The sequence below is a fragment of the Ictalurus punctatus genome, chromosome 7, assembly GCF_001660625.3.
Source record: "Ictalurus punctatus breed USDA103 chromosome 7, Coco_2.0, whole genome shotgun sequence".
NCBI classification, from domain to species: domain Eukaryota; kingdom Metazoa; phylum Chordata; class Actinopteri; order Siluriformes; family Ictaluridae; genus Ictalurus; species Ictalurus punctatus.
Window position 1 is genome coordinate 1,386,869 of NC_030422.2, and position 23,882 is coordinate 1,410,750.

Genomic DNA, 23,882 nt, shown 5'->3' on the forward strand with positions numbered 1-23,882 from the left:
CCGTGTCATTCTACTTTATTACACATAACTTTATTTATGGACTTTAATGTTGTGAATTCTTTATATTTCCAGATTTCTTGAGTTAATACCAAAGTCTGGTGATAATTTCATGTAAATAGCCTCACTGTAAAATATATTTACTGAAAAAAATGTTGACGCGTCCAATACTCGCTTTCACTCACCTGCAGAAGCTGGGATGCACAGTGAGAATCATGTTTTTCGATTTTTCTACTGCATTTACCACCATTTGGCCCCGCGCTTGCAGAAAAGCTCTCAGACATGCGGGTAGACGATGACAAGATGGCCTGGATATTGGACTATCTTACCAGCAGACCACAGTATGTCGGACTGCAGGGCAGCCTGTCAGATGTGGTGATGTGCAACACTGGCACACCTAAAGGAACTGTGCTTTCACCCTCCCTATTCACCATATACACCTCTGACTTTAGCTACAACTCTGGAACATGCCATCTCCAGAGATTCTCTGATGACTCCTCCATCGTGGGCTGGAGGACGAATACAGAGGCGTAGTGGAGAGCTTCGTCAGATGTTCTGAGGATAACCACCTTCAGCTCCACATCAGCAAGACCAAAGAGCTGAAAGTGGACTTCAGACGAAACAGAAAGCCCACAAAACCTATTACCATCCTGAGGGAGAAAATAGAGATGGTGGACTCATATAAGTTCCTGGGAGTGCACATTAACACCACACTGGACTGGTTGGAAAACAGTGAAGCTCTCTACCGACCAGTCCTTTTTGTTGTTGATGTAACGGAAGGGACAGAGCAGACTGTTTTTTCTAAGGAAGTTCAGGATTAGTATTATCTTATCTTAAAAATGTTAATGTTCCTGTAAATTGATGAAGTGCAGACTATAAATAGTCTTTTTTTGTGATTAATATGATAATAAAATGATGCAATAATAAGGGACTTAGCTATTTGAATAAGAGTTCAAGAATACTTACATATATGTTCTGCATTATACTGTATATTAGACCTTATATTAGCATGATTTGATGCTCATGTAGATAGTAATACTAGGTAAGCCTTCTTTCAGAAATATTGCTAAGATAAGAAATATAATGTCACTACATGATGCAGAAACATTAGTTCATGCTTTTGTCACCTCTAGGCTAGATTATTGTAATGCCTTACTGTCTGGTTGTTTCAGTAGATGTATAAACAAACTCAAGTTAGTCCAGAATGCAGCTGCAAGAATCCTTACTAGAACCAGAATATATGACCATATCACCCCGATCTTATCATCACTGCACTGGCTCCCAGTAAAAATTTTGCATTGCTTATAAAATACTACTACTGACCAACAAAGCACTAAACGGTCTCGCACCACAGTACCTAAGCGAAATTTTGGACTTCTATGAACCGCCACGCCTACTTAAATCAAAAGGTGCATGCTATTTGTTGGTACCTCGAATAGTGAAGGCGACAGCAGGTGGAAGAGCTTTACAAAGCTTTACAAAGCTCCATCTTCATTAATTAATGTTCGGAACTCATACACAGTCTCTGTGTTTAAGTCTAGGTTGAAAATACATTTGTTTACTCAAGCTTACCATGAATAGACTTTCTTTCATGCAAAGTACACAGTCTTATACATCACATGATAATAAGCATAACTAACAATCTTTCCCTCTCTTTACCTCCCTCTCCCTCTGTCCTTCTGTCAAGCCACAAATGATTTTATGGAGATACCTGTGATCCTGCACGCAGGGGCAAATGACATCAGGCTGCAGCAGACAGTGGTTCTGAAGAGGGACTTCGCCAGACTGATAGATACAGTACGAGGTAGATCACCCACCACAAAGATTATCGTCTCTGGACCTCTTCCCACATACAGATGTGGAGCTGAAAAGTTCAGTAGACTTCTTGTTTTGAAAGATTGGTTAGTTTCTTGGTGTAATGAACAGAATCTGCTGTTTGTTAATAACTGGAATCTGTTCTGGGAGCATCCTAGGTTGTTTCGTCCTGATGGCTGGCACCCCAGAAGCCTCGGAGCGGAACTGCTGTCAGAAAACATCTCCAAGGTGCTACACACCAAGTGACTGCCTACCATAAGTACATCTTCCTACAATAACAACATTCATCATAAGCAATGTTCAATTAATAGGTCAACACTTGTAGTACACACTATAGAGGCTGTGTGTGTTCCCCGAGCTATAAAAATACTTAGAAAATTTCGGAAAGTTTGTTTTAGTAATCTAATTAACATAAAATTAGATCATACCGAATGCACATCCAGCACCTTTAATCTGAAGCTAGGACTATTAAACATTAGATCTCTTATGTATAAGGCTCTTATTGTTAACGAAAACATTACTGATCAGGAATGTAATTTAATGTGTTTAACAGAAACTTGGATTAAACAAAACGAGTACATAGCATTAAATGAATCCAGTCCTCCTGGATATAGTTATGTACATCAGCCTCGTTCAACTGGTAGAGGAGGAGGCGTTGGTCTCATCCATAGTCAAAATCTAGGCGTCACACAAAAACCTATTCATTAATTTAATTCTTTTGAAATTCTTTATACCAGTATAACTTATGTAGCCACAAAAAATAAGTCAATTCCTCTAATTATTATTTACAGACCCCCAGGGTCACACAGCAAAATCCCCAGTGTTGAATTTACACCCTACAATGTTTATATAAGTCCATTTGCACCCAAATGAACATTCTGGGTGTTAATTCAACACTTTGGATTTTCCTGTGCATATACTGAATTTCTTAGTGAATTTGTAGACTTTATCTCAAACCTGGTTGTTTCTGTAGGTAAAGCATTAATCGTCTGTGATTTTAATATTCATTTTGATATCCCGGAAGACCCTCTGAGAACACTGGTTGTCTTAATCTTAAATTCAGTAGGGGTTAATCAGAACGTAATCAGACCTACTCATAATGGTGGTCACACTCTTGAGCTCATACTAACATACGGATAAATTATAGAAAATATTGTAATTTTCCACAGACTGAAGTTGTCTCAGACCATTATCTCATCTCGTTCATAATATGTATTGATCATAATATTTCCACCTCGCCACGCTACCACGTAAAATGTACTTTCACGTCAACTACTGCACTGAGCTTCATAAATAACCTCCCAGAGACATCGATTAGATTTTCATCACCATCTGATCTGATAGAACTCGATCAGGTGACTGAATGCTTAGAGTCAACGCTCCGCTACATGCTAGACAGAGTGGCTCCACTCAAAAGAAAAAGTGAGAAAAAGCTAGCACCCTGGTATAACGATTACCGATTATAACGATAATAACGCGTGCCTTAAAACAGACCACTCAACAATTAGAACGTAAGTGGCATCAAGCCAAATTGGTAGTATTTCAAACAGCATGGAAGGAGAGCCTCCTGAACTATAGAAAATCTCTTAGTGATGCTAAAAAAGTCTCTCCTTCCTTAATAGGAGATAACAAAAACTATTCTAGATTTCTATTCAACACAGTAGCAAAATTAACTAGGAATAAAACCACTACAGAAAGAAACACTCAATCATTACATAGCAGCGAAGATTTCATGACATTTTTCATTGGTAATGTTGAAAATATTAGATGTGAAATTCAGGCTATTAAATTAAAACCAGACAGTATTATAACTAACACTATAGATGATAATATAGCAATATCAGATCAATGTTTAGAATGTTTTACTCCCCTTAGAGAGACTGAACTAGCTTCATTAATCTCTTCAGCAAATTCATCAACTTGCATACTAGATCCCGTACCTACATGTTTCTTTAAACAGATGTGTCCTGGAGAAATTGAACCGCTTTTAAATATAATCAATTCTCCCCCTAGCACTGGCTATGTACCTAAATCATTTAAATTAGCAGTTATTAAACCCCTGATTAAAAAACCTGACCTTGAGCCCTCTCAACTGTCCAGGTATAGGCCAATATCAAATCTCCCCTTCATCTCCAAGATCTTAGACAAGGTTGAAGCACAGCAGCTATGCTCATACTTGCATGAGAATAACATTCATGAAATGTATCAGTCAGGATTTAGACCTCATCATAGCACCAACAGCGTTAGTTAAAGTAGTAAATGACCTACTATTGTCCTCTGATCAGGGTTGTGTCTCACTGCTTGTGTTACTTGACCTTAGTGCAGCTTTTGATACTATAGATCATACTATTCATCTTGATAGATTAGAAAATGTTGTTGGCATTAAGGGAACAGTCCTCTCCCGGCTCAGGTCTTATTAGACCGATCGTTATCAGTTCGTAGATGTAAATGGTGAGCTCTCATCTACTCCAGTTCCTAATTGCTGGGACTGCAGCTGCTTCTAAATCCAAACAGACTTTATATAAAAACATAATGAACTTTTTCACACTACCTGTTGTTACCCAGATGAGGACGGGTTCCCTTCTGAGTCTGGTTCCTCTCAAGGTTTCTTAGTCTTAACATCTTAGGGAGTTTTTCCTCACCACTGTCACCACCGGCTCGCTCAATTGGGATAAATTTGCACATTTAAAATGCGTATTCTGGGTTTATTATTCTGGTGATTGTGTACTGTGATGGGTTGACATCCTATCCAGGGTGATTTTTTCAGAAACATATTTCAATGACTACTATTTTACATAAATGCTTAGACTGCATTAATGCATTGACTGTTGCATTTTAACAGAAATATTAGTTACAGGTTTGTTTAAATGAGAGATCATTGTTTATCTATTCATTAATGAGTCACTGATGTATTTTACATTACTAAATGATGTGTTATTTTGTATGTAGTTTAAATCACAACAAGAAGTGCAGCAATCTCCCTGTAATAAAATGTCTTTGACTCATTGATTATGACTGAAAACGCTTACTTTATTATGTTTGATAACTTTGGATTTATAATGTGTGTGAGGAATTTGCCCGGAGAAGGGCGGCGTACAGACCCACAGGAGGCAGAAGAACGTTCACAAACGGTGGTTTATTGGTGCAAGGGTGAAGTGAGTGGGTTGTGAGGGGATGAGTGCGGGGCTTGTGGAGGCGTGACTGCCGAGGGGGGGGATTAGCGTGGGGCGTGAGGTTACCATCGTGCTCGGTGATTGCGAGTCGCTATGTCGCTGGAAAACACGCACGGAGTCTGTCTTGTCGCTACGGTATTCTCTTCTCCCGTACGGCCGGAAGCGCGCCCTTTTATCCTCCTCCGCCGTCGCCTGAGTGGTTGAATTTCTCCGTTGGGTCCGCCAATCGCTGGCCGGTGTCGCGTCAGTCCCGCCCCGCCGCGGCGGTCCTTCCGGCTGGCGGAATGTTCGGCACGAAGCTGCCCACGTCGTGCCGGTGCGGCAGTTGGAGAAGGAGCGATTTCCTTCTTGTGTGCGCCGGCTCTCTGCCCGTCGCGACAAGTGTTATACAGGTAATCATTTAGGAGAAAGCACTGTAAGTATTGTGCTTGTGCTACATTTCAGTGATGAGGTGTGTAGAGGTGTTTAGATTTATTAAGTACATTAGTGCATAGTTTCACTGGCAGAAGTATTTGTTGTGTCCTACAACAATTTCAATCTTAAAGACACCACAGATTTTTAAAATTGGTAACACTAACATACAGACTTTGGTCAGGTTTGATTAGGATGACAGTTGCTACTGTAATTTAGCCCAATAATTGGCAATACAGTCCTAAAAAATGTTCATTTTGGAGTTTTCCATTTTGAGACTTTTTTTTGTGTTTAATATATTATCAAGCCATTGAAAAGTCGCTGTACTTAGCAACCAATAAGAAGTGTTATCCTGACTGTGAAAATAGATCTGTAGCAGAAGACATAGCTAAGAGACACTAAAGATATATCTGTATTGCACTTCAAACCCCAGTTATGCAAATTATCATTTATTTAGATTGATTCTGACATTATATCATGCAGAATTATATAACTTTGGCAGTTGATCAGTTGTTCAGTCAAACATAACTGGGTCGAGGTTTTTGTACAGTGCAGATGGATTTCCTGTCACTGTGGGCTGCAGAGCACAGTAGTATAGTGCAGAGTCTGATACAGCAGCAGAGGAGATGAGCAGATCCACTTCTTTATTATTTTGATCAACTTCAGCAGACAGACGTGGTGGGCCAGTGCCACGTTTACGTTCACTTGGTAAAATTTGAAGAAGGAACTCAGGATTTGATTTTGGATATTGCCTGTACCATTGCAGCATATTTACTGTACCAGTGAATTTTTTGTAGCTGCAGGACAGAGTAAGATTATCACCTTCATCTACAGCTTTATGAGTGTCAAGTGGCTCTATTGGATCTGCCATGGAGTCACCTGTCATAGAGAAGAGAAAATATGATTTTAGTCTTTACATAATCAAGCCAGAAGTACTCACATTATGCTTTATCATATCACCACACAGACTAATTAATCACTAATTTAACAATTCATATTTCTGAAATAACCAAAAGTTATTTGTTGTTAAATGTTAACTTACCTAGTGAAAACCACAAACACAAGAATATAACAGTGAACATGATGAATGGTCTTAGCTGGATAAAACATTTCTAAGCTCTTAATGTGCGCTATTATGTTAACATCATAAAGGTTGATTAAGCTCCACCCTTACAGCATCACATGACAGTGTCACCAATGTTGCTGAGAGATTGTTGATTCTTACTGAAGCATCCTGACATTACATTCAGCATCACATGGGGAACTTGTCTTGAGATCAAACTCTAAGCAGAATTAATATCAGTATGAAAAGTTAATCATTTAAATATGTAAAAATTTAATCTAATAATAAAATTATTATATATTTTATAATGCTGCCTTGCCTGTCTGTCTTTCTCTTGGTTATTATTATTTATTCAGTGTCATTTGATTCATATGATTTTATCATTATTCTGTTTCATTAACCTGAAAACTTAAAAAAAAAGTTGTGATTGCTCCTTTTATTTTTTAATTATTATTATTATTATTATTATTATTATTATTATTATTATTATTTTAAATTAAACTGTGTAAGCAATATGTGTGATTGAAGAATGTATATATTACCGTGCAAAGTAGTATTCATAATTGAAAAACTGAAACCTCTGGGGGATGTGAGCAGGGCCCTAGTAATAAGATAAGTGACTGTCATCCCGTGGAGAGGAGAAAAAAGGAGAAAAACAGACAAAAGTTTTTTCTTTCTTTTCTTTCTTTCTTTCTTTCTTTCTTTTTTTAAACTGAAACTTACGACTATGCCTCTGTTTACACTAGAAAAAAGGCTGTTGGAAAAAAGAAGTAATTACAACAAATACAGTGAGGGAAAAAAGTATTTGATCCCCTGCTGATTTTGTACGTTTGCCCACTGACAAAGAAATGATCAGTCTATAATTTTAATGGTAGATTTATTTGAACAGTGAGAGACAGAATAACAAAAAAATAATCCAGAAAAACGCACGTCAAAAATGTTATAAATTGATATGCATTTTAATACGGGAAATAAGTATTTGACCCCTCTGCAAAACATGACTTAGTACTTGGTTTAAAAACCCTTGTTGGCAATCACAGAGGTCAGACGTTTCTTGTAGTTGGCCACCAGGTTTGCACACATCTCAGGAGGGATTTTGTCCCACTCCTCTTTGCAGATCTTCTCCAAATCATTAAGGTTTCGAGGCTAACGTTTGGCAACTCGAACCTTCAGCTCCCTCCACAGATTTTCTATGGGATTAAGGTCTGGAGACTGGCTAGGCCACTCCAGGACCTTAATGTGCTTCTTCTTGAGCCACTCCTTTGTTGCCTTGGCCGTGTGTTTTGGGTCATTGTCATGCTGGAATACCCATCCACGACCCATTTTCAATGCCCTGTCTGAGGGAAAGAGGTTTTCACCCAAGATTTGACGGTACATGGCCCCGTCCATCGTCCCTTTGATGCGGTGAAGTTGTCCTGTCCCCTTAGCAGAAATAAAACCCCAAAGCATAATGTTTCCACCTCCATGTTTGACGGTGGGGATGGTGTTCCAGGGGGCATAGGCAGCATTCCTCCTCCTCCAAACACGGCGAGTTGAGTTGATGCCAAAGAGCTCCATTTTGGTCTCATCTGACCTCAACACTTTCACCCAGTTGTCCTCTGAATCATTCAGATGTTCATTGGCAGACTTCAGACGGGCATGTATATGTGCTTTCTTGAGCAGCGGACCTTGCGCGCGCTGCAGGATTTCAGTCCTTCACGGCGTAGTGTGTTACCAATTGTTTTCTTGGTGACTATGGTCCCAGCTGCCTTGAGATCATTGACAAGATCCTCCCATGTAGTTCTGGGCTGATTCCTCACTGTTCTCATGATCACTGCAACTCCACGAGGTGAGATCTTGCATGGAGCCCCAGGCCGAGGGAGATTGACAGTTCTTTTGTGCTTCTTCCATTTGCGAATAATCGCACCAACTGTTGTCCCCTTCTCATCAAGCTGCTTGGCAATGGTCTTGTAGCCCATTCCAGACTTGTGTAGGTCTACAGTCTTGTCCCTGACATCCTTGGAGAGCTCTTTGGTCTTGGCCATGGTGGGGAGTTTGGAATCTGATTGATTGATTGCTTCTGTGGACAGGTGTCTTTTATACAGGTAACAAGCTGAGATTAGGAGAACTCCCTTTAAGAATGTGCTCCTAATCTCAGCTCGTTACCTGTATAAAAGACACCTGGGAGCCAGAAATCTTTCTGATTGAGAGGGGGTCAAATACTTATTTCCCTCATTAAAATGCGAATCAATTTATAAATTTTTTTACATGCGTTTTTCTGGATTTTTTTGTTGTTATTCTGTCTCTCACTGTTCAAATACAACTACCATTAAAATTATAGACTGATCATTTCTTTGTCAGTGGGCAAACGTACAAAATCAGCAGGGGATCAAATACTTTTTTCCCTCACTGTAGTAATTTATAGAACATAACTTTAGTGAACTCCTGAACTTGTACAGAGCCTCAGCTACTTCATGTTCAGAATTGGTCTGAACCAAGCACCCTGTGAACCTTTAAATAAAACCTGGCCACAAAAAATAAGATAGTGCACTCTTTCTTGGATAAGTTGCAAGATAAATGTTAAAGGTAACTCACAAGGCAGAATGGGAAACAATAAATGCCATAAAAACATGGCCGCCATCAGCCACAGGCTTAGCATGGAATCTACAGTGAATTACAACATGGTTAGGTTATAAGTTTCACTAAATATGCGACTGAATACAGTTATCAGTTCAATATTATTGAAATATTATATAAAGGACAACATATGAATCAGGTGTTACTTTAAGTTTTAAGCGATGCTACAGTAACACTACTGGAGTATATGTGGAAAATGCAGCGTGTAAGTGGCGGTCATTAAAAGTAACGGCGATCTCATTTAGTCCATTAGACACTCTGATGTAAACACTTGGCTCCATGGTATCTTTGTAATTTGTGTCCAAAATGTTTTTATTAGCAACCTTATATGGAAACTGTGCTAGAACACCAATGTTAGCTGTATAAAATAGTTCAGAATAGTTAGTTATATGCTTACACATTGTATTTAATATTACATAATAGGAGATTCATTTGGATTAGTTTTATTTCACAAAGAGCTGTATGTAAATGATCAACTCCCTGTGTATCACCTGATTTCTATCACTAACTTTACATCCTGATTAGAAGGTGAGTGATAACTTTTCAGGAACACCACTGACCTGATCTTAGTCAGGGGACAGTGACACTGACGTGTGTTTCTTGATGGACATGTGTTGTGGAGTGCAACTTCATAAGGCAGAACCACACCTATTTGAACACACACATCTCTCTTTATTTAAACATCCTCTCTCTCAAAGTATGGTCACTGCAGATGGTAATGGGTGTGTTGAAATTTTTCTCTTATTGGTGGAAAGAAGTTCTTGATGGGAACTGAATTGATCAATCAGTGACTACGTTTACATGGACAGCAGTAATCTAATTATTGACCTTACTCTGAATAAGACATTATTGTGTTTAAGGTGTTTACATGAGTCGCTTTTAGAATACTCCTCTTATGTACCCGTTTTACATATTATAGCTCGATTAACAGCACACATCATTATGTCATCACTCCACGCTGTCTGACGTCCCTCCAGAATTTCATGTATCAACATACAGTTCGACTTTGTTATGGTACCGTATACAGTTTGGGGTGTTTTCATTTAATTTTTTTACGAATGCTTCAAGTGCAGTTAATTATTTGTCATACTGTACGTGCAAATAGACGACTGCTTGAAGCCATGGGCTGCGTCCCAAACCGCGTACTTACCGTCTATATAGTATCCGAGATACATGTATTTCTCCTACTACAGGCCTATAGTAGGCAAGTATGCGGTTTGAGACACAGCCATGTTCTCTTGTTTGCCGTAAAACAGTTGAGCACTGCTGTGTGTGTATGTGCCCTGTCGCAAAATGCGGTGAAAACTCTCACACGACGTTAATAGTGTGATTAAGGTGTTTACATGTCTCCATACACGTCGATAATGCGACTAAAACAGGAGTACTCCACATGTCTTAATTCAGATTGTGTTTACCTCGAATATGACCTTAATTGGATTAAGGTAATTAAAAATGGCTGTGTACATGCTAGTTTCTTAATCAGACTATTGTCTTAATCGGGTTAATAGTGGATTATTGTTGTCCATGTAAACGCACTGAGTGTTAACTATACTACTATGTAATTTCCCTTTGACACGAAAAAGATTTGGGTTAAATTAGGTCTGTCATTAACACAAACTTAAATATTTTCACGTTTTATCCTACGACATAAAATACATCAGTAATACCAAACTTGTGATTTTGTTAAGCTTTTATGTGTCTTGAAAAAGGCCGTTGCTAACAAGTGGTTAAATGGGAGGTTGTCAGGGACATTAAATGGCATAAACACCCTACTTGTTGAAAGCCTTTAAAGAAGTAAATCTAGCGTTATGGTTAGGGTTAGGTTTGGGGTTAGGGTTACAACATCCAGTACATAGTGGATGTAATCCAATATGTTATCATGCTACAGGCTGTAGTGAGGAGACACTTGGTCTATCTGGACATCTGGTGAACACCTCCCCCTAGAGGATATTTCCCAATTTACAGTACATTGAGAGAACACAAAATCTGCCCCAGACTTAATGTTATACCCCTACTGTAACTAGACTGTAAGGTAAGAAAGAACAAAATTGTAATAAACATCAATTAAGGGTTTCCTGTTACTGTGACACTTTGACTTACTTTGCCACATTCCAACACTAAACAGAATTTTGCATTCATAACAAAAGTGCAACATAACATTATAAGTGTGCTTTTAGTTCAATTCTGTTTAAAAGATGTTTGTTTCTTTTCTATTATGATCAAAGTTATTTTCTCCAGTCTTTCTCTAATTACATTAATAAGCAACAATAATATTAAATACAACTTAATAAACTATGTTATACTGCTACGTGTGTCTTTATGTATAGGTACCAATAACAGAATCACAATTAGGAGTTTATTCTTATGTTCCCAGGGTCCTATGTTGATCAGTTCAGTATTTTCAGAAGGTTTTATGTATGCTCATTTTCCCATGGCTCTATTAACTTTACCTTTTAACTTTAAACACCAAAGACATTTAATCTAAAATTAGACATTGATCTAAAAGTAGCTGTTAGTCTACATTCAAACAGTTCAACTCCATGCATGAACAATAGTAAAATGTAGACACTAAACTGAAGAAATGCCATACTGTAGTCTATAAAACACAGTAAATGGTCATAAAAGAAACAAAATGTTAAGTATGAATGTGTCCCAGCTCTCACTTATGCTGAAGCCTAACTGCAACTTTAAATAATGTGTTCATTATGAGCCATATAAATTTGGGGAACAGAGATACACTTTCCATGATTAGCAAAGGGCTAAGTCTCACTAGCTAACATTCAAAGAAGTTAACTTACATGGCTGTTGTAGATAGTTAGCACTTAGCATAGTTTTCATACTAGTTTGTACTATGCTTAAAAATACATATTTGGACACAAATGACAAAGATACCAGGGAGCCAAGTGTTTACATCAGAGTGTCTAATGGACTAAATGAGATTGCGGTTGCTTTTAATGACTGCCACTTACACTCGGCATTTTCCACATATACTCAATAGTGTTAGCATTGTTACAAACAATATTTAAATGTTGGATACGGAACAGTAACACCAGATTCACACACTGTCCTTTTACCATATTTCAATAATATTTACTTGATAACTATATCCAGTCACATATTAAGTGAAAATTATGACATAATCACATTATAATTCACTGTAGATCCCATGCTAGTTCTACAGGTAATGGCACCCATATCTGTTGGTGGCATTTGCTATTTCTCAGCTGCACTCCCTTAGTGCCTTTTGAGGTAGCTTTAGCATTAAGCTTTCAAGTCATCCCCGACAGAGAGCACTCTTATATACCAGAAAGAGTGCGGTCTTGTATCCTAGAGAGCGTTCTTGTATCCCAGGAAGAGAGTGGTCTCGTATTCCAGAAACGGAGCACACTTGTATCCCAGGAAGAGAGTGGTCTCGCATCCCAGAAAGGTTCCTTGCTCTTCTGGGCAACCGTCCTGATAACATTTAAAGGCCTTTCATATTGTACTTCTAAGATCAACTTGCATTGCAAGCATGCTCACATGCCATTTAGAGTATAAAAATAACATATTCTGTCTCTTTCAAAGAATGTAATTTCTGTTTGTATTATTTCTATTGTTAAATTATTACACTTATGCCATCATCCAACATTTACAATACAGTCTATCAAAGTCTATCAATTGTCTATTTTACATTTACACTTAGCCTCTTTGGCCACATTTTGTAACCATTTTTTGTTGATTCTGATGTATGTATTGGCTTATTGTCCTACTGGAAGATCCAACCACAGCCCATTTGAAGCTTTCTGGAAGAGGCAGTCAGGTTTTCATTTAATATCTTTTGATGATTGATAGAGTCCATGATACCATCTATCCTAATAAAATGCCCAGATCCTCTGGCAGAAAAACAGCTCAAAAACATTAAAGAGCCACCACCATATTTAACCGTGGGCACAAGGTACTTTTCCATATGGCAACCTCTCTGTGAGCACTAAAACCCCCTCTGCTGTTTATTGCCAAAAAGCTCTATTTTAGTTTCATCTGATCATAGAACCTGATCCCATTTGAAGTTCCAATAGTGTCTGACAAACTGAAGATTTTTGAGCTTGTTTTTGGATGAGAATAATGTAGAGGCTTTTTTCTTGAAACCCTTCCAAACAATTTGGTGTGTTTTATTTGAATTCTTATTGTAGTTTTGGAGACTTTCTAACCACAAGGCACAATTAACTTCTGCAATTCTCTGGCTGTGATCCTTTGAGATTTTTTGGCCACTTGAACCATCCTCTTCAGAGTGTGTTGAGACAATATAGACACAGGCCCAATTCCAGGTCGATTCATAACATTTCCAGTTGACTGGAACTTCTTAATTATTGCCCTGATGGTGGAAATGGGTGTAACGTTGTCTTAGTGGTTAGCGTGTTTGCCTCACACCTCCAGGGTTGAGAGTTCGATTCCCACAGTAGCACTGAATGTGCAGAGTTTGCATGTTCTCCCCGTGCTTTGGGGGTTTACTCTGGGTACTCCAGTTTCCTCCCCCAGTCCAAAGACATGCATTGTAGGTATGATTTATATGACCAAAGGTGTCCATAGTGTATGAATGGATGTGTGAATGTGTGTGTGATTACCTGCGTGAAGTTGGCCCCCCACCCAACGCGAAACGTAAAAACGCAAAATAGTCTCAATCGTTTGTGTTCCGTTTGTGCTGGTTTGTGCCACTAAAAGTTTTGTTTGTGCTGCTTTTGTTTAAAAAATATTAGACATTGAATTAACATGCGGTGACGTCACCAGCCCCCCACATGCTCCAAGTTCATTAAAATTGTCTCAATTGTTTGTGCTTCGTTTGTGCTGTAAAAAAAAAAAAAAAAAAAAAAAAAAAAAAAAAGGTTTGTGCTGCTTCAGTTCTGGAGATATTAAAATAATATTTATAGATCATTCTGGGGTCACTCAGCCCCCCCCCCACGCTACAAATTCACTCCAAATAGTCTCAATAGTTTGTGCTTCGTTTGTGCTGGTTTGTGCAGATAAAAGCTTCGCTTTTGCGACTGTCATAAATAAATACACGCCCCATAATCTGTTTGCTGTAGCTCTGTGTTTATGCATACATACGTGTGTGTGTATGTGTGTGTATATATATATATATATATATATATATATATATATATATATATATATATATATATATATATATATATATATATATATATATATATATTATTATTATTATTATTATTATTTTTTTTTATTATTTTTTTTTTTTTTTTTTAGGTATATGTGTGTGTATATGTATGTGGAAACTTAATGACTTAAATGATTCAATGAATTAAGCCAAAATGATTTTACTTTACTGAAATTTAATTACTGTGTACTATCAATCATCCTTTGACGCAAATAATGGACCTTTAAAAACTTAAATGTTGTACCATTATGATTGAAGTTAACTAATAATACTGTAACTGACAGTGTTAAAACATTGAACTTACACTGGCCAGAATATTGATTTAGTAACTATATCGACTTTTCCTATACTAACAACACTAAGTTCCACAAGATCATCTTGAACAGCAGTGTCACTTACACCTAGTGGTGGCAGTGAAGTGTAGCAAATGATTCTCCTTGTAAATAAATGAAAAGTTCAATCATGAGAGACCGGTGAATGAAGTAAAGAGAATTGTTTATTGAACAAATGATGATGAGATTTGTTTTGAAAAAGTCTTCGGCAATTCGACTCTAACAGTGTGCTCACACCGAGGAGATTTGCGCCTATAGTTCAATGTCTAATATTTTAAAAACGGAAGCAGCACAAACAAAACTTTTATCGGCACAAACCAGCATAAAAACGAAACACGAAACGAGTATTTGGGGTTAATTTGGAGCATGTGGGGGGGCTGAGTGACCCCAGAATGACCTATAAATATTCTTTTAATATCTCCAGAACCGAAGCAGCACAAAAGAAGCGTTTATCGGCACAAACCAGCACAAATGTAGCACAAACAAACGAGCCTATATGGAGTGAACTTGTGAGGGGGCTTTTGACATGACTGCACCATAATTCAATGTCTAATATTTTAAAAATTGAAGCAGCACAAACAAAACTTTTATCAGCACAAACAAGCACAAACGATTGAGACTATTTGAGTGAATTTCGGGCATGCTGGGGGCTGACCCAGAATGATCTATAAATATTCTTTTAATATCTGGAGAACCGAAGCAGCACAAACGACAATTTTTATGGCACAAACCAGCACAAACGATTGAGACTAATAGGAATGAACTTGGAGCATGTGGGGGGCTGGTGATGTCACCGCACCATAATTCAATATCTACAATTTGAAAAACGAAAGCAGCACAAACAAAACTTTTATTGGCACGAAGGAAGCACAAACGGTTCAGACTATTTTGAGTGAATTTGGAGCGAGTGGGGGGGCTGAGTGACCCGAGAATGACCTATACATATTCTTTTAATATCTCCAGAACCGAAGCAGCACAAATGAAAATTTTTACAGCACAAACCAGCACAAACAAAGCACAAACGATTGAGACTATTTTGCCAACGTTTTGCATTGGGTGGGGGGCCAACTTCACGCAGGGTGTGTGATTGTGCCCTGCGATGGATTGGCACCCCAACCAGGGTGTCCTGTGTCTTGTGCCCCATGCCCCTGGGATAGGCTAGAGGTTTCCCGCCACCCAGTGGTACAGAAAATGGGTGGATGGATGGAGGAAATGGGCATTTTCAATGCTTTTGCTATATTCTTATAGCCACTTCTCATTGTGTGAAGCTCAACCACCTTTTGCTGCACATCACAGCTATATTCATTGCTCTTACCCATTGTATGTGTTACCTCATCTTCATATCCATGTGAAACAGGAAGACATGGTTGATCAATTTGCTATTCCTTGTCACCCAAGTGTACTAAAAATGTAAAATATCAATGGGAATATACTTCAAATAAACTTTTCTCATATGAATTCATAGGACTGCTAACCATTGCTGCACATCTATACTTAACAAAGATAGTTTATATATATATATATATATATATATATATATATATATATATATATATATATATATATATATATATATATATATATATATATATATATAGAAACATGTGTTGTGTTTGCAATTGTTTGATATCCTTGAGAGCAGATTATTTTTATGATTTTTTTTTTTTTTAAAAAAGGTTAAAAAATAAAGGCAATTTTTCACAACCTTCTTTGCTCATATTTACCAAGGGTGCCAATAGTCATGGAGGGCACTGTATGTATAGAAAGTGATAAAATTACAATGTTATAAAATAAAATTATAAAGTTCAATAACATTACAAATTATTAAGTATTGTTACTGTTCAGTATCTGTAAAGATTGTAAGTCCTACCTCCACATATCTACATCTATGACATTGTTTCCTGAAAATGAGTTCAGTACTGATACTTCCATGTTTGGAACATCTGCAACCAGATGTAGTCAGTGATTGCCACTCACATGGATTGGAAGGAAAATTCACTTCAATTTGGAGAGCAGCACCTTAAAATAAAATACATGAAGTTCATGTAATCATGAAATACATGTAACCTCAATTTTTACTGTCATTGTTATTCTTAACATCTTATTGTCATTCTTACCAAACAACAAAGGAAGTAAGTGTTTCTCTCTTGTGGCATTCTAGTGCAGTGCTGAGATCAGCTATGTTGATGATGAAGCCAGATACATGTGTTTTTGAAATGTTAAAGACTTTAAAACAAGTTGGCAGCCACTCTGTACCAAAAAAGATTTAATAAGGTCCATTGTAATAATACTGCAATACTGTGTAACTAGGAGAAATAGTGAGAGCACTGTATATTTGAAGATATAGAGCAGTTTTGTGCTGGTTTGCCATAACAACTGTCACAAAAGACATAAAAACATCTATTATATATAGCCCATTCTTGGATATTATTTTTTTAAATAAATGCATTAACAATGTGAAAACAGTTTTCCATAACAAACTCTGTATATACTCTTATACATGGTAGCAACAGCAACTTGATAACTTGTAACTGAACTGAATCATTAAAACCTGAGACACCAAAGCATCAATGTTGTCACAATATGGAGGCGCAGACAGAAGCAAGTGGCGGGTATGGCAGTTTAATGAAACAACAAGAAGTCCAAAGGTTAAGGCAGAAATCAATAATCATGAACAGGCAGAAGTCAGGCAATTAGGCAAACAGCACAAACAAAGTGCAGGGCAAAGAGACACGGATGTAAACGTAAGCAAAGTCAACAACCAGAATAAGCAAACATGGTGCAAAGGCTTGGTATAGACCGAGACACTAGGTAACTGAGTGTACACTTAGCAACTTGATGAATGAATGACAGCATTTTAAAAGGGGTAGTGTGTGTGATGTGTGTGATTGGAAACAGGTGTCTCCGATTAGAACTCCGGGGATGGTGACCATGTCCATGTGTGTATGTGTGAGTGTTTGGGAAGTGTAGTTGTTGTCAGCCATGTTTGTAGTTCATGGTGCATTCTAGGAAATGGAGTTGCTGGTTTGAGATGGTATGACAAGTTTCTCGTGTCTATATCCTGAAAGTGAGCTGAATCATTAAAATCTGAGACACCGAGCATCAGTGTCTGGATCTCTGTATTCAATCTAGAACTAGTTTAAATAGCAGAACTTTAACAACTATAAATGCCTGCCCTGAAATACCTTACAATGCAGACAGGTAGTTGAATACTGCAATCAAATTGAATCTAATCTAATAACAAATCTAATAAAACATGTCATGGAAAAGTGCCATAACCAGTGTAAAAATGATTTTTCACTGTTTAACATTGGCATCATGGCATCATTCTTGTTAGAATCAGAGAAAAAGAGACAAAACTTTAGGAGTTAAAACCATAGTTAAACTCACAGGCTTCACAGGAGCATGTAAACTCTGGATGCTCCTTGATCTTGTGAACAAACCACTTCCTGCATGATGTCATCATACTTGAAGCACCAAGTATTTAGTTACAGCCTGTTTCAGATCTTTAGCAGAACCCATGCTACCTCTGCCTGTATTTTTCCACAGTTTGTGTTTCTTGTTTGTGGATCAGTTTTGTAGTTTAAACTAAACCTTTGTAGAACATAATGTCAATGCAATCTTTATTTAGGTAATGTCTCTCAGCTGATCAGGGTTCCTAGGAGCATTACCCATTGTGGAGCCAAAAGGAGTCACATCATCCTCTCTCAGGTTATAAGACTGAGCAATATCCTCTGTATTTCTGAGGGGTGATGCGATGTCTGAGGCAGAGTGCGGAATGACGACCACCACAAAACCAGTGGGGGGGATCGAATTTTGAGGCAGAGACAGAGGGGGCGAGTGAATTTCTCCATGAAACCAGAGAAGTGAGCAACGTCTTCTGCAGAGCCAGAGGGGGGAGCAATGTACTCCAAGAGGCCAGAGGGGGGAGTAACCTTCTCTGCGCTGTCTCTCACCTTCCTCATCTGAGCATTAAGGCAGAGCGACGTCCTCAGGCAAGCAGGGAGGCAATGCAATGTCCTCGGCCAAGCAGGGAGGTGGAGTGACCTCCTCAGCCAAGCAGGGAGGCGGAGTGACGTCCTCAGCCATGCAGGGAGACAGAGCGACTTAGTGATTAAAATACATCAGTCTGAGAAGGGTTACAAAGTTATTTCAAAGGCTCTGGGACGAAGAACTATAGTAAGAACCATTATCTCCAAACGTAAAAAACTTGTCACAGTAGTGAACTTCCCAGAAGTGGCCGTCCTTCCAACAAATGGCAGATTTGTTTCTGTGACTCTATAATGACGTACTGCATAAATAAATGTTGTTTTATGTTATTTGTTAAAATTATTTTGTTTAATATGAAAGTAAAATCACCTAAATTGTTTAGAATAAAAATAACTTACCAATATTGGTAACAGCTATGAAAACAGATTAAGTGTTTGTATTAAGTGTCTCTCTCGCAGTAGATATAAATGGCAGTGGTGTCTGTGAAACTGTCTAAACTGTATCTTACACATCTAGCTCCACCCACTTATAATTAGGCATACTGTAGTCATGTAATTTTTATCATAATTTTTATCTTCCTATAACAATATTGTAAATTCAAACATCATCATCATCATCTTCTTCTTCTTCTTCTCCTTAATATTATAATACATGTCAAAGTACTCTATGGCAGCCCATACAACTGTATAGGCTACTTTTCATGTAATTTCAACTAATAATAAACTAATCAACTTATAATCATTCTAACACTACATGCTTTCATAGGTCATGATAATGCTAATAGTTGTGATGGTTACAATGGAATGGCTGCCATCCATGACTGTGACAAAAAATGTTTATGATGACTCTGATACTATTTATCATCGGAATTTTTTTTTGCCTCTTATTCAAGTGCAGCTTTGAGCGAATTAATTTATGTATGAAGAAACTTTTGTCGGGTTCATGAAACTGTGTAAGACATCAAAATGAGCAGTGATTTCAGCACAATTGATGAGTCAGCTTCATTTACATGGATGCAAGCTCTTGCCGGCATGTCCCGCCTGTACGGAAGTAAAAACCACTTGCATTTTTGTTGTTTCTTGTGGGATTCCAGTCCTGATGCACAGCTCCACCCAGTAATGCTTCTGCAGACCAAGACCAAACCCCTGTGTCTAACAGCTAGATATGCATACCAAGACCTTCAACCACCTTTCCTGTTTTGGGTTAGGGAGAAAAATTGTGTATGCATGGAAGAAAAAGAAAAGTGCCAGATTCACAAATGCCCTCTCCTCCTTGTCTATAACTTTGTCTTTAACCAATTAGATTATCAATATAGACCATGTAGACCAGTGGAAACCAACCCTGTTCCTGGAGATCTACCTTCCTGAAAAACCTAGCTCCAACCATAATCATGCCCACCTGACCATCTAATCATTGCCTTAAGAATTTCTCCATCAACTAAAACAGGTGTGTTAGATTTTTGTTTTAAACTGTGATGTGCGGTTAGCTTGATGTTTGTACCAGTAAGGCAAAAATTTGCTGCTTGACTCAACAGAGTAACAGTGCCGGTTTCTTTCCTGACAATGTTGACGTCTTCATCCATTGAAAAAATGTTTGTTTTGTGTCTCAACATCTATGAAAAATTATAAACCACTGCCAAAAGAATTATGATATTGTATTATTTTATGGTGATTATATTTCATGATGACCGTAACCATAAGGTAAAAAGAAACATTTCACACAATGGAAGTATAAAACAACTATTGTGAGCTCAGTGACCACTCCATATGAGGTTTTTGTGTCAAACATTTATGTCACATTGCCATCAAGAAACACAACTGTACTTTGTCCATGTCCAAAAGGTAAATTAAGAAAAACTGAGATCCATTATTCTCTTGTTTACACCAGAAAAAAAGGGAGCTTGATTTAAAAAAAAGTGGATGTTGTACAACCCCAATTCCAAAAAGTTGGTATGCTCTGTTAAATGTAAATTTGCAAATATCACAACCCCCAATGTTATTCACAATAGAACATGAAAAACATATAAAATGTTTAAACTGAGTAAATGTACCATTTTAAGAAGAAAAAAAAAAGTAATTTTGAATTTGATTTTCGCAACAAGTCTCAAATAAGTTGGGACACGGCAACTGAAAAGTAAGTATTACTAAAAAGAAACAGCTGGAGGTTAATTGGCAACAGGTCAGTAACATGATTTGGTATAAAAAGAGTATCTTAGAGAGGCAGAGTCTTTGAGAAGTGAAGATGGGCAGAGGTTCACCAATCTGTGAAAAATTGTGTCTACAATTTGTGGAACAATTTCAGAATACTGTTCCTCAACATAAAATTGTGCCGACTAGGAATATCTCATCATCTACAGTACATAATATCATCAAAAGATTCTGAGAATTTGGAGAAATCTCTGTGCGCAAGGGACAAGGGTGAAAATCAATATTGCATGTCCATGATCATCGTGCCGTCAGGCAGCACTGCATTAAAACAGGCATGACTCTGTAATGGAAATCTCTGCATGGGCTCAGAAACATCTCCAGAACTCACTGTCTGTGAACACAGTTCACTGAACAATCCACAAATGCTGGTTAAAGTTCTATCATGCAAAGATGAAGCCATATATGAACATGGTCCAGAAACACCACCATCTTCTCTGGGCCAAAGTTCATTTAAAATGAACTGAGGCAAAGTGGAAAACTGTTCTGTGTGCAGACGAATCAAAATTTTAAATTCATTTTGGAAACCATGGACGCTGCGTCCCCTAAACTAAAGAGGACTAAAGAGGAGAGGGACCATCCGACTTTTTGTCAGTGCTCAGTTCAAATGCCTGTATCTCTGATTGTATAGGGGTGCATTAGTGCCTATGGAATGTGCAGCTTCACATCTGGAAAGACACCGTCAAAGCTGAAAAGTATACACGTTTAAGAGCAACATATGCGTTTATCCAGATTCTGTCCCATCTTCACTTCTGAGAAACTCTGCCTCTCTAAAACACTCTTTTTATACCCAATCATATTACTGACCTGTTGCCAATTAACCTTATTATTCGCAGATGTCTCCAAATGTTTCTTTTTAGTAACACTTACATTTCCAGTCTTTTGATTCCCCTGTCCCAACTTTTTTGAGACATTTGTTGTGGCCATCAAATTCAAAATTACCTTATTTTTTCATTAATGTGGTACATTTCCTCAGTTTAAACATGTGAAATGTTTTCTATGTTCTACTGTGAATAACATGGGTTTATGAGATTTACAAGTCATTGTATTCAGTTTTTATTTACATTTTATGAATTGTCCATACTTTTTTTGGAATTGAGGTTGTAATTGTCTGTTAAAATTATTGCACCTCCTTTAGCAACAGCAAAATTCTACAGATAATTCTTCTTTGAGGTCTCATTTGAGCAAAGGAAACAAGTGGTGACGAAACCATTTTGATAAACAGATTTTCCCCAAACAAGTGGTGCAATATTGTAATATTGTGTGTGTAATATTTTTTATCAAAATACATAGCGCTGCTATTTGGCCCTAGTGAAATACAAAATATTTTTATCTGAACTTTTCAGTTTGCTTGTACAATCTTAACTGAAGTAAACACAATAATAGCCTATGAGTAGAAGCAGAAAAGATCACATCAGTGGTTCTTAAAGTGGGCTTCTCTGGTGTGAGCTCTGTACTGAGTGGGTCTGTGGCATTTATTTTACAGTTAAAAGGGTCCCTGGTTACAAAACCTTTGAGAAACTCTGAATTACATCATGCTTAGATCACTCTTCCCCCTCTCGGTATTTTTATTCACAATGATTCTGATTCATCAATGCTGTGTATGGTCAAATCTAATTTTAAATCCAAATTCCACTGACAATTTCCTAATTCATCAGTTTCATCTTTAGCATATCAGTATGATTAAACTCACATCTGATTGAAGTGCATATAAATTTGAGCATAACATTTAAAAAAACCTGAATAATGTTTGATTGCCATAAAATCACCTAGGTGAATGTATTCAGCAATTTGTAGGAAGTACAGTAAAGTAATAATAATAAACATTAAATACCATTAATTTCCCTAATTACCTACAGAGGAACCGTGTACTAAAGTAATGGTGTCAACAGGTAATTTGTAAATGTGTTGTTTACTGACAGGTGCATACAGGACACATGAATATTACATAATTTCATAAAAACAGAGCCTGTACATAACTGTCTATAAATGCCTATGCACGTAGATTTATTCATCTTTAGTAGGCACATTATCATGGTCAGGGTCACAGTGGATTTCAAGCCTATCCCAGGAAGACTGGGAAAGAAGCAGGAATACACACTGGATGGGTCATGAATTTATTTTCCACAAATCTATGGTTAATTAAATAAACAGGTGTATTTTAAATCAAATTTTCAGCATTTTAAGATGCCAATGGTAAGGATGATTAACTCAGAAATAAACATTAGCAGATTACACAAAAAGTGGTTTATCTTTAAAAGCGAACTGACATCATGGACAGTTGCTTGAGCATGAAAGAGGTAAAGATGTAAATAGCTCCATCTTGTGAGAAAAGCCTGACTCCAGACAGGTGTAGTACTTTTTGTACAGTGTAGTTGGGTTTCCTGTCACTGTGGGCATCAGAGCGCAGTAGTACAGTGCAGAGTCTGTCACTGTAGCAGAGGAGATGAGCAGATCCACTTTTGTATTCTTTTTATCAAGTTTTATTGACAGATGTGGATGAGGTGGTTGAGCCTGTCTGACATATTCACTGGCTTCAGTAATCAGAAGCAGAAACTCTGGTCTTGATCCAGGTTTTTGTTGATACCAGTGGAGACTGTCAACTGATCCAGTATATGTGCAGGAGAGTGTGGTGTTGCTGCCTTCAATTACAGACATGGAGCTTTGTTCTGGTGTAATGCTGTTGTCAGCAGCCTCTGCTATAAACACATTACAATCATATCATGAACATTTATTCAAAATAAAGTCAAGTGGAAATCAGACTTTTTGTTTATTATAAAACAATAATTTCATGACTTACCAATATCAGCAATAGTGAAGAAAAACAAGAAGAGCAGTACCATTGTTAGTCTGAGTGTTTACTTCAGACCTCTAGCTTTAGAAATAAATGCTAGTGGTGTGTATTTGTCTCTGATGTCTTCACATGTAGCTCCACCCACTCATATTTATTCATTTTCATAACTCTGCTTCATCTCATACTGCAAAGGTAGGTTATATATATATATATATATATATATATATATATATATATATATATATATATATATATATATATATATATATATATATATATATAATATATATATATATTTATTCATTCATTCATTCATTCAGTTGTTTGTTTGTTTG

At 37.4% G+C, this 23,882-nt stretch overlaps 1 gene segment (V, D, J or C); it reads right to left on the bottom strand.

Moving 5' to 3' along the window:
- Window positions 1–22,790: 22,790 nt before the first annotated feature.
- LOC108267356 (T cell receptor alpha variable 17-like) lies at window positions 22,791–23,652 on the bottom strand. The segment is given in 2 exon segments: window positions 22,791–23,452; window positions 23,554–23,652. Coding segments are annotated over 2 exon segments (471 nt in total).
- Between the last annotated feature and the right edge of the window lie 230 nt (window positions 23,653–23,882).